The sequence below is a fragment of the Chelonia mydas genome, chromosome 5 (assembly GCF_015237465.2).
Source record: "Chelonia mydas isolate rCheMyd1 chromosome 5, rCheMyd1.pri.v2, whole genome shotgun sequence".
Taxonomy (NCBI): Eukaryota; Metazoa; Chordata; order Testudines; family Cheloniidae; genus Chelonia; species Chelonia mydas.
The window spans coordinates 4,723,494-4,736,106 of record NC_051245.2 but is presented as its reverse complement, the minus strand read 5'-3'; the positions used below and the strand labels follow the sequence as shown (position 1 = coordinate 4,736,106).

The following is a 12,613-nucleotide window of genomic DNA, read 5'->3' as shown; positions in this document are numbered from 1 at the left end:
CTAAAAACTGTCGAGACATCCTCATAGCAGATCAAATTCAGAGGTCTATAGTCATCGCCCGTAATTCTGATATAGTGAAGCCTTAATAGCTGGCAGAGAATTCTATAGTACATTACTGCAACTGTGGGCTGTATCTTTGGGGACCATATTGTGTTAAGTATATGGGATAGTTTATGGATGCAACTCCAGGTAGGGAGGATTGCCACAGCTCCGCCAGAAACTAAGAATAGTGTGCTTGTGTGGGGTGATTATGGGGAAATCACTCAACTTGCAAACCATGCCCCCAGCCCTCCTGGGAGGTACCACCCCTGGGGAGGCTCGCATATGGTGGCTCAAATTGAGACCAACAGATGAAGAAAGGACTTTTGATATAAGAAGGCTGGGATTAAACTGAGTCAGGGCCTTCCTTCTAATCCAGGAAATGGACAGGCCTTTTCGTTCAAGGGGGCTCCTGACCCTTGCAGAAGGGGTTGAAAAGACTTTGGCCTACTAAGGCCTTGTAAGACTGATGGCCTCTGGAAAGCTTTCATCATGCATACAGGAACTTTTATCGTTTATCAGTTTTCGCTGTAATGCTTTTACCTTAAGAATAAAGGTGCTTGCTGAGAAAAAGCTGTATGGTAACTTGTACCTCTGTCATAGCCCTTGGAGAGACAGCAAGGCACAGGTGCTGGCCTTTAGGCAGACTGGACACAGGTGACAGCTGGAGACATGACACCTGACTGGGCACTCCTGGAGTAGACTGTAGGGGCAGTGGGTAGGAATACAGGAGCAGTTACCCTGAAACTGTGACCATTACCATCCAGTCCCTAGATGTGATGACAATTCCTAGCCAAGTATGAAATTCTGCATACCTTAACTTTTGCTTCCTTGTGGTAAGGTCGAGAGCAGGTGAAAGAAAATTTCTAAACCCTATTACATGCTCCAAATCACAACCACCAGGTGGGTGAAGGAAACCAGGGTGTATTGGAGTCAGCAAGACTCCTGTGATCTCTCACCTACCTACCTAAAGTTCCATCTTGGAACGCAAATAACTAGCTCCATTGCTAAATTTTACACAAATGCTCTATTATTTACACAACCATTTTATCTGAAACGTGGGCAGGACAAACCTAAGATACTGATGAAGATTTCAGCACAGAAAAAAGGAATTAGAAATGGGAAGTAGGTGGCCTAAGCATCATTAAAACAATACAGAATCTTGTGGGAATCACATAGGGCACTGCTCTCTTCCAATGGATATCAAACTTTGAGATTTAACCTTTGGGATTACTTTGTTCTCCTTTTTCCACCTTATCAAAGCCCTGTCTTGTTCTCATAGGCTTGAGGTACCAGCTCCATTTGTTATAGTTTCTGGTGAGGATGAGCTGGAAATACCCTATGAACGCTTAGGTGCACATACATTGACAGCAGTGTTGAAGAACACCTCATTATCAAGTTATTTACAAATAAGAGGCAAAGTCCCTGCACCGAGGAATTTACAGTCTGACACAGTGATAAAAACACAAAAGGAGCATCAGAATATATGTCAAGCAAATATAGTAGAATTAAAATCATATCAAGGCTATAATTTCATTAAGGGGTCAGGGTAATAAATCATAAGTAAATGCTTGTGGTTTGTTACCAGAACCAGGTGATAGTATTTCCACAGAACTAACTACAGCACATTTGTGTGTGTTTTTTAAAATATGGTCCCACAGTATTTTTACTTGAGAAAAAGCTAAACGTTTTACTGCACTAGCTATGTTCAAGCCAACCCCTGACTCTGAGGAATTATCGAAAACTCCAGTGCAACCAGGAGGCTCTTCCTATTTTTAACACCCATTCCTGAGCACCTACATTCCAGCTACCATGCTTCTGTCACAAGACATAATGGGACACCCTTCCAAATATGGAGGACATTCAGTGGCTGGACAGGTTAATGATTTTGAATACAATCCTGTCCCAGGATGTAGCATTCTACCCATGCAGCATTCCCAACCACTGCTCGCTTGGGAAGTAAAAGTTGTGTTCATGCTGAGTTGATATTTTAACTGAGCTCATTTGAACCAGGATTCCCAGAATGGCACGTGGTTACTATATGTCTGAATATCCATAGAGAAAACAGACAATGGATTAGTCTACTGTCAGATCAAGGGACCGAGTTTGACATTAGAATAACTGACTATGCTTTAACAACGTTAAAAAAAAAAAATTAATGCCACTATCCTTTTGCCACATCTGCAACAGGACTAGAACCCTGACCTCTAAATGGCCCATGCTGTGCGAGGACAGCTACTGAATATTTATATAGCACTATAACTTTGCCCAGAGCATTGAAAAGATTAAAAAGACAGTCCCTGCCCTGAAGAGTTCAAGACCTACACCAGTCAGAAAATGAAGGAGAGACAAGAGAAGCAGCAGGGGAATGAGGGTTGAAACAAAAAGAGGTGAGCCACACTGAACTGTGAGTACATCTTGTGAGTCTGACAGTTTTTAAAAGTAGCGGCAGTTGACAAGGATGAACAAACAGCTCCAATGGCTCAGGACATCAAGTTAGTCCCATTCTGCCCCATGTCAATTAACGTTCCTCCTAAAATTCTTGGCACAGCCAGAAGCAAAGATTGGAGTCCAAACATATGTGTTAGATAGATATAGATATCTATCTATCTATGACGGACTGTATTTCTACCAAAAAGAAAAGGGGTACTTGTGGCACCTTAGAGACTAACAAATTTATTTGAACATAAGCGTTCGTGAGCTACAGCTCACTTCATAGCTCACGAACGCTTATGTTCAAATAAATTTGTTAGTCTCTAAGGTGCCACAAGTACCCCTTTTCTTTTTGCGAATACAGACTAACACGGCTGCTACTCTGAAACCTGTATTTCTACCAAAACTCTGGTGGGAGTTCTCCTCAAATCTCTCTCAATTAGTGTGTCCGATGTGCCTGCTTAGTTAATACTCAAACTTAAGTTGTGGGAGTCCCTCCCTCTTGACCTACCAGAAAGGATGGTGTCACTTTTTGGCTCTGCAGAGTTGTATCAAGGTGAGATAAGTATTTCATGCTGATAAAATGCTATGCTTATGAAAGTCATTGGGGATGAAATCCGGCTGCTGTCTTGAACTAAGCTGATGCTTTAGCTGAACAGTGCATTCGTTTGCATATATGAACGAGCCCACCAGACACATACTTGCTTAACTAAGCAGGAACAGCGACTACTCTAGTTAAGAGCTATGTCTGAGGAGAAATTCCGCCAGAGTTATGGTAGAAATATGATCGTCAGACTTGTCAAGCGAATGCACTGCTGAGCTAAAGCCTCAGCTTAGCTCAGGACAACAGCTGGATTTCACCTCAATGACTTTTACAAGCCTAGCATTTTATCAGCACTAAATATTTATCTCATCTTGATGCACCTCTTCAGAGACAAAGGTGACACCATCCTTTTTGGAATGTCTTCTCAAGAGGGAGGGACTCCCCTAGCTTCCCTTTTAGAAGCCCCAGTGCAGTAGAAAGGAGGTCCCTCTTAAGCAACAGGTTGTCTGGGGCATGGGCAGATTTGTCAACTGTTTAACAAGTTGTCTTAACTGATTGGAGTGCTCCGGGTAGTAACAGACATGAGTGTCACAGCACAGAATCCCATAGCATACTGCACTCCTTTGGCAAGCTTTCATTTTAAAAAAAAATCATCATTCTGTGTTAACGCAGAGACTCACCTAGTTTCACTTGAAGTGGGGATGGTTTATAGTTCATGGCTACAGTCTCTCCCTCCCTTGTATCACAGTCTCTGTCTGAGATAGATGCAGCGGTTGGATCCTGTTAAAAAAAACAACCAAACAACCAACCATCAGACACGGCTTAGCACACACAGATATGCAGTCATTTCTCTAATTCGCTGCTGGTTGAGTCCACCAGCATCCAAGTTTGGTAGGACAGAGGCACAGCTTTGTGTTTTAGATCATTTAAACCCAGAGACTCTACAGAACTGTGGAAACCATTTAATAAGTTTAGGGCACTATTTGAAAAAAATCCGTTTTTAACACGCTTAGATGATAGATCGTCCAAGATAATATGGAGATTTTCTGTCACCAGTTCAAATCCAGCCCAGGTTGGTAGTAACCCAAAGTCATTACCATTTGATGGTTGTTTGGTGACCTGTGTGAAATGCCGTGGTCGTTTCAGTCAAGTTCGTAGGTGACATGTCCGTATTCATGACTAGCACTCTGGTGGCACACCCCAGGAAGGCCAAGGATTGACTGGACATGGAGGTTGAACTGCTGGTCCCTGCATGACAGGGCGTCAAGAAACCCTTACTGCCTGTGTTGTACCCATTTTGCAGACAATTGAGTAGGTCAGTCTTCAGCATCTTGCAGCTGCACTGAAATTCTCTTGGAGAACCCTGGATGTCCCATCCACCAGGCCCATTTGCAGAAAATCCAGGCGGTATTGTATGGTATAGTCTTTCCGCAAACCCCTCTAACATACAGGTTGCTTATTTGCACAATCCCAGCACTAACAAAAGATCTAAAATCCATTCACTGCAAACTTCAAAGCTGTTGAAATCATCTTTGTAGCAAAAATTGCTTTCAATAAGGTCAATTTCTTCCCATCTAGGAGCTAGAAACTAAGCTGAAGACGTATGAAAATTCCAATTTACAACAGACAGAATTACATGGGAAAACATGTGCTTAATATTAAATTCAAATATTCCAGGGATACTAAATACTGGAATATGCCATTTCAGATAAGATAGTTATTTTCATACTCTCCACTTCTTGAAATTTGCATTACGAAGTTTTGGGTTTTGTTAACCAACCCTCCCCCAAACAAAAAACCCTGCATAATTTGGCACTTTGGGGAGACTGTCAGTGGCAAAGAAAGAGGCTGGTATACTCTGCCAACAATAAAAGAAGATCCTTTAGTGAACAATTCCTTGACGCAACGGCAATAGCACTGAGCTGAATACCCACCCTTCAGCACGAGGTCTCCCTCACTGTGCGCCGAGTATGTTTTGCCTTCTGAATAAAGCACACTCATGAAATAAAAGTATGTCAGTCCATTCAGGATCAGTCTTAATAGAACTGGGACCTTCTACAAAATTTAAGGTGGCAATATTTTACCAAGACACTATTTATTTGTGTTCTCTCAGCTATCATTGCTTTTTACTACTACTAGTATTTTATGCTTACAGTACTTTTCACCCAAGGATTTCAAAATACTTTACAAATAAAGCTGTAGAACACAACTCATTTTACCTTCTGCTAATGCCACCACATCTGGGAAGGAACGTAGCAGCTGTTTAACAGCCCACAACAACAGTTTAGGACAGATAGTGAAGAAAATATTGTCTCCGGTTTAGTTAGAAATATCCAAGTGGATTTTGGGAATGACATGAAGGTTGAAAGTTCTACTCCTATGAAGAAAGACGACAGCTCTTTAATAACCTTAACTGGTCCGGGCCTGTTTTACAATCACAACTAAAAGGCCGATTATCTAGATAACTTTATAAAATAGAATTGGTCTTTAAAATCCACCTACCTACTTAATTTGGTCATGTTACAATGGAAGTTGTGTGGCAGGTCATTGACTGGAACACATGGGTTATAAAGATTACTTTTTCACAAGTCAGTTTTCCAGTGGTACTAAAAACCTATGCAAAAGGGAACATATGACAAGGGTTCTGATGAAACATTTAGATTTGTAAAGCTGCTGGAGAGTGATAGCAAATTTTTTTACATTAAAAGCAGCACCTGATCTGCTCAGCATAGAAATTAACATGCTGAGGGTGCAGGAGTTCCCCATGCGCAACCAACAACCAGTTTGCCGTTGCCACCTTGGCCTCCCCCTGGTGGAGGCTAACACTGGAAATTAGCTACCCAGCATCAAACTGGGAGGGCCACACGAGGAAATCAGTTCACAGCATGGACAAACTAAGGCTTAGACTGAAAACTTTTCCATTTGCAGTGTTTTAAGATTAGTAGGTCAATGGTAGATTGAGAAGAAAACAGGCTTATGTTATGGGGCTCTCTGTCTGAACAACAGTCACTGTCAACATCAACAGCCTCAAAGCACACGTCCAGCCTTCTCCTCTCTAAACCTAAAACTTAAGGAAAACAGTCAAAACAAGAGATAATTTTCCTAATGCGTGCGTGTGTCCAGGGCTTGTGAGAACAGAAGCATTTTAGCATTTGCATATCATTTTATACACTTTGTGCAGCAACACACAAGACACCATAGTAACAAACTGTACTAAAACCATGAAGGACTCTTCCTGGTATTTCTGTTGGAATTGTCTCTACATAAAATGGAATGCTCTGCTACTGTGCATTTTGAACAGATTACTCCATACAGCCAGAGAAGCACTGACTGGATTAATTAGCCCTTTGCTCAACAAAATACCTGCAAGCACACTGAAATACTACCACATGCATTTGCTATTCTAATGGATTTCAGGTGTGTTTGTTTTTTTACAGAATTCTATAGATCGAGACAAACATTCTATACTCCGATTTTGAAATTACAGCTATGTTGTGTAACTGATTGTAGGTCTCATGATATTATTTCGGTTTGCTGATTGAGCACAATACTTCTAAGAAGAAGGAAAACTTGAAGCCATGGCAAGAATTGTTGGCTAGTAGCAGAATTTAATTTGAAGTTTTCTCACCACACTCTCACAACATAATTGTGCGCGCATACAATTGCAGTAGCCTAATTGCGGGGTCAGATTCTTGTGAGGTTTGTTTGTTTACTTCTCTGGCAATGGGGAGGATTAGGAACCTTATCCTCTTGCTAAACTAAGCTCTGTCCTAGCCTTACAAAATATGCCATTTCTGGTTAAAAATTCATTTTGCAAGCTTTTGCGCGAGTAACCATTGCTTGAACATTCACTGAGCGCAAATACAGAAGGGGCAATGAGACTGGCTGAAACAAAGCTTTTTTCAGGTTTTTAAGGAATGCTCAGGGTTCTCTCCCCCCTCCCCAGTATTTAACCAGCTTTACTAAGAATGCAAGCTCTGCCATATCAGACCAGACCAATGATCCATTTAATGTGACATTCTGCCTCTTACTGTGGCCAATATGGAATGCTTCCGTGGGAGCTGGAGAAAAGAACTGATGAACCTCACAAATTGTGCAATCTTGTATATGGGACAACAGAACTGTGCCATGGGCATTAATATGCTATTAGGATACCTTGTAAAGTGCATTCTCCTTTCCCTCTCCTCCTCCCTTGACATCCTGCAGGCCTGAATGTCTCTCCTACCATCCAACCCATGACACCTTCAGGGGAGAGCCAGCCCGCTTTGAACGGCCCCTGCACACGGATATTAACTCCATTTGGCTGACAGAGTTCCCATCACGTTTAGCTGTCCACTTCAAATGCTGCTAACTTGTGTTTTATTTCACTTAACACTATATTTAGCTCTGTCTGCTCACGCACTCCAATCCTAAGAAGCAGCCCTATTTAAGACAGTCGAAAATGTAAACATTTCCTCGCTCTGCTCCCTTTGGTAAATATTTTGAACAATTGGGAATTTTTGATTTTGATGAGAAGATGGGGAGAACTCTCCCACCCTCAAATGATAAAGAAAGGAGTGATATGCACAGCTTTACCAATTACTTTACTCAGCAATTCAAAGATGCTAGTTTGATAATCAGAGGCTGATTCATTGTGACCCAGTTGCTTATTAATGTCACGCAGATCGTTTCCACCTAAAAATAGCTGGATGTGCTTGCATACAAGACACTCTGCCAGCATATTGTAAGCAATTTCACATTTGTTTCCATGAGCGACCAGTGAAACAGAGAGCCTCTTTGCTTCCAAAGGCTGTTCTCCTGGGCTCATACACTCTGAAAACACACACAAGGAGGGACAGGTGAACACATTTTGCTTAGCTTTAAAACCATTCAAACACAGAGTCTGAAAATTCAGCAGATGTTATCAGCTCCTGGCTCTTTGTTTAGGAGAGAATGAAAAAATGGGCAGAATGGCAAAGAAAAAAACCCAGTATGTACCCCATATACAGGGTGCCCACTTATGCCAGCTCAGGTTTCAACAAGCAAAGGAGTTTCTGCCATACTGATTGTCTCACACAAGGTTCTTTTGAGCTAGAAAATAACCCCCCTATGAACATCTGTGCCTTCTGCTATTCTGCTCCGTATGCTTAGAATGCCCTTCCCAAACTCATTTGCTAAGCACCCACCCATGCAACTTTCAAATCCTCCTAAAAATCAATTTCTGCAGCATTATATGGAAAGCTCTTTGGGGGCAGAGACTCTTCGGGGTGTGTGCACACATATGGATAGTGCTTCACACAATGCGCCTCTCAGTATTACTGCAATACCAGTATCAAATGTATTGAAAAACGGAGCGTTCACACTGTAAGAACTCCGGACCTACCATGATGTACATCTGTCTAAATGAATAACTTCCCTTCCTGAGGCAGGTTACCTCTTTTCTTGCTTGTCAAGTCTGCCATTTAGATTTTAAGTACTTTGGGACAAAGAAAAGAACTGTCTGTTTTCTGTGAAGCACCTAGTACACGTGGGGCAATAACCCCCCCCAAATAACTTATCCTTAGAAACAACCATGGGATTAAGTGACAGGAAAAAGATTCAAGAATTCATGCTATAAATTTGTGAAGCCAAGTTCTAGCTTTAAAAAGCTTCTCAAACCATAGGCAATTCACTAATCTCCACTAGCAAGTGTTCAAACCGTCATATACTCTCAGGCAGGGGTAATCTATTTTTTGTCAAGGTCCAGATTTCTTGGTCAAGGTATTGTCAAGGTCCAAACTCCAGAGAAAATAATACAAAAACAATAATAATACTGATAATAAGTAGTAAATAAAAAGATGTTTTGGTCCATTCAAAAGCATCTGGCCTTCCAGATTTGGCCCACAAGCTGCCTATTGACTATCCCTGCTCTGGGGAATCACAAGCAAATACTTCCTGGCCAAGAGACAAGCCTTCCACCTCTAACCAAATGAAATCCAGATCAGGCCAGCAATTTCTGTAAGCCTGTGACATCAGGCAGTCTGTCTGGTTTGAAGTGAACAGACATTCAAACGATTAACCAACTGGCACTCTTGTTGGCGGAGTCAGGCGTGCCACAGAAATGCCTCAGAGCACGGGAGGTATTGGCAGGGTGGAGTCAAGAAAGCGTGAACTGCAAAGGCCCATGCTGTGGGTAAAGAAAGGACTTCAGCTTTCAGAGCTTCTCCACCTGGCAGGTTTCAAATTCTTTTGTATAAATATCAAGTGGATGATACTGGCCAGGATATTAGGGTTACCCCAGAGCTTGGAAAAAAAATTCAACACTGGCCTTAAGGCTAAGCCTACGAGCTCAGGTGAAGGCAGTCATGCTGCAATGCCTCTTCCTCCTCCCTGTGCTTATTTAAGTTTACATTGGTACATCTTGACTTCCTCCTAAAAACCAAACTCTGCCCCCAATTAATGCTCCTTCAACTCCCCAATACATCTATTAATGCTGAGTTTCTCTACTGCTGTTGCCCCTGCTATCCCCCTTGAACCCTGCTCCTCTTCATGCACCCAGCTCCATTCCTCATTCCCAGCCTGTGAAAACAGCAACAACCCTGGGATGCTCTGTAATGCCCCCAGCCACTGTTCCCTCTTTGCCCCACTCCAGAAAGAGCCAATGGCTCCTAGCTCTACTCACCCAAGCAAAATTTCAGCTTACCCTGGGACAGTCAAGTTTTTCAAACCCTGCATTAACCTCCTGTAGCGAGGTAGAGTGGCCACTACACTCCCCTAGGTGGGCAGAGTTAAATCTGTCCCCCCCTCACTGGAAGTCCTGGGGCAGGACAGGAAGTATAAAAGGAGTGCCAGGAGCTCAGTTAGGGCTGAAGCACTGGAGGGAGCAGATGTCTCTTCCAGGGAGTTGGGATCTCAACAGGATCCTGGACTAGAGACTGAGTGGAGCTGCACCCTGTGGCTGGGGAAGACAGACGAGTACCCCGAGGAGCTGCCGGGACCGCCGTCAGACGAATGCCCTGAGGAGATGTGGGGACTGCCAGCAGCCGAGGAGATGGAGGACCTTTGGACTACATGGCCCTGCACACAGACTGCGGTAGGAAGTAGCCCAGGGGAATCAGACTCTGGTCCAGTTCTGCTGCTGGAGCGCGAGTCCGAGTACTGCGGTGGGATTCTCCGCTGACCCAGTGCCTGAACACTCCTCCTCTGTTAGGGCCCTGGGCTGGGGCGCGGTGGAACTGGCTGGGCCCGGGTCCCCCTACCACCTCACCCCTGGGGTGGCAGCCTTCCTACCTGTCAGCTCAGAGGTCTGCATTTGTCGACTGTCTGCTAGAGTAAGGGCGCCTGACTGTTTGGTCCCTCCCCTGCCTAAGTGTCCGGGCCCCCAAAACTTCTTTGCTGCTCTACCCTGATAGCTGGCCAGATCCCTAAACTGTTTGGTGCCCCACCCCGCCTGAAGGTGCTCGGCTATCGACTGTTTGTGCTGTGCCCCACCCAGAGGGCTAGAGCTCCCTTATAGACCGTTAATTACTGTTGGCCCCTGCCTGAAAGTGCTGGACTATCCACTGATTGTGCTCTGCAGAGGGCCAGAGTTTCCCCTGCAAACTGTGACCTGCAGTCTGCCTGTAGTGAGGCGCAGTGGCCTCCCTCCCCACTACACCTCCATACATATATTTTCAGTCAGTGCCACTGGTGTTTAACTCCCGCCTGGATGACCTAACAGAGATAGACGGGATCTTGGCTTAAAGTCTTTTGTGTTCTGATGCTTGACTATACGTCACTCTAGAATCCCAAGGAGACCTATGATCTGACTGCTGTTTCCTCATTTGTTGTTCCCCAGTTCAGTGGCCCCTCCAGTCTTTGAGGGGGGAAAACTGTTATCTTTAGATGCTGTAATAAATATAAAGGGAAGGGTAACCACTTTTCTGTATACAGTGCTATAAAATCCCTCCTGGCCAGAGGCAAAGTCGTTTTACCTGTAAAGGGTTAATAAGCTCAGGTAACCTGGCTGGCACCTGACCCAAAATGACCAATGGGGGGACAAGATACTTTCAAATCTGGAGTTGGGGGGAAAGGCTTCTGTCTGTCTGTGTGATACCTTTGCCGGGAACAGATCAACGATGCAAGCCCTCCAGCTCCAGTAAAGTTAGGAAGTAATCTAGCAAGAAAATGCATTAGGTTTTCTTTGTTTTGGCTTGTGAAATTCGCTGTGCGGGAGGAAATGTGTATTCCTGTTTTTGAGTCTTTTTGTAACTTAAGGTTTTGGCTAGAGGGATTCTCTATGTTTTGAATCTGACTGCCTGTAAGATTATCTTCCATTCTGATCTTACAGAGTTGTCCTCTTATCTTTTTTTGTTCTTCTAATAAAGTTCTCTTTTTTAAGAATCTTGTTAGAGAGCTTATTCCTTCACTCTCCCACTTCCCTGGTCCTTCTCGCATGAACAGAGAGCAACAATACCTGAAGTCCGAAGGTGAAAACAATTCGATGTTTATTGGGGTGAACTTCCAGCAAGCTTAAATACACGTTCCTTTTTCCTTATTTTCGAATCCCAACTTACTTCCTGTTTGCCCCTAATTTATATAGTAATATTCTTAGCTATACCTTAACCAATCATTCTACTGAAATTTAACTAACCAATCCTAACATATTGTAACATGATTAACAAACCAATTATATCCCACCACCTTAATTAGTTTACACCCAGCAAAATTAATTATACAGCAGACAGAATCAATCACAGAACCAGACAGAGACCATGCCAATAAAACAATAGCAAAGTGGGAACTATAATGACAAAACAATACAGAAGTGAGGATTTCACAACTACATCTATAAAGACATAAGAGTTTCCCAGCTGTGTCTATTGATAGGTGAGTTCTTACCAGACAGAAAACTATCAACCGCAATTTCCTTTTACATCTTCTAGGCACTTCCCTTTCTCTGGAGGTGATAGGCATTATCAGGACAGGATTGTATTCCTAACAGCCCAATAGCACCTTCTTTCAATGTGACTACTTTGGAATGTGAGGATGTGACCGGTCGCTTCCCAGCTTATGGCTGCCTCTGTCGCTTAGCCAAAGGCCTTAGCCTAAGAACAGGGCCTCAGACTGTCACAGTAAGAGAAGGACCTTACACTGGCAGACAGTGATTTTGATTCTTTCTTTTATACCTCTATAACTAGCCAAGTGATAAGAATACACCTAAATTCTTAAAGTACAGGCCTTTGCAGACAGGCCTGAATATCTATATCCTAACAAATCTGATTGGTTTTTTTGGGTCTTAAAAATCGAAGGCTGGTTTGTGCTCATCTTGTTTATTCTCAAGCCTCCCCAGGAAAGGGGCTGTAAGGGCTTGGGGGGATATTTTGGGGAAACAGGAACTCCAAGTGGTCCTTTCCCTGATTGTTAAATCACTTGGTGGTGGCAGCGTTTACCTAATCCAAGGACAAACACTTTGTGCCTTGGGGAAGTTTTAACCTAAGCTGGTAGAAATAAGCTTAGGGGGTCTTTCATGCGGGTCCCCACATCTGTACCCAGAGTTCAGAGTGGGGAAGGAACCCTGACAGGTAAAAGGATTTTGCCTCTGGCCAGGAGAGATTTTTTATAGCACTGTATATAGAAAGGTGGTTACCTTTCCCTTTA

At 43.3% G+C, this 12,613-nt stretch overlaps 1 protein-coding gene across 8 annotated transcripts in view; it reads right to left on the bottom strand.

Annotated features, from left to right (window-relative positions):
* FAM219A (family with sequence similarity 219 member A) overlaps nucleotides 1–12,613 on the bottom strand; it is a 138,849-nt gene that overhangs the window by 54,977 nt on the left and 71,259 nt on the right. For all 8 annotated transcript variants that reach the window (XR_005225847.2, XR_005225848.2, XR_006291304.1 and 5 more), the window contains exon 2: nucleotides 3,697–3,796. Coding sequence is in view for 4 of the 8 variants with exons in the window: in XM_037902201.2 (XP_037758129.1) it covers nucleotides 3,697–3,796 (100 nt within the window). In the remaining 4 variants the exon portion in view is untranslated. The remainder of the gene's footprint in view (nucleotides 1–3,696; nucleotides 3,797–12,613) is intronic.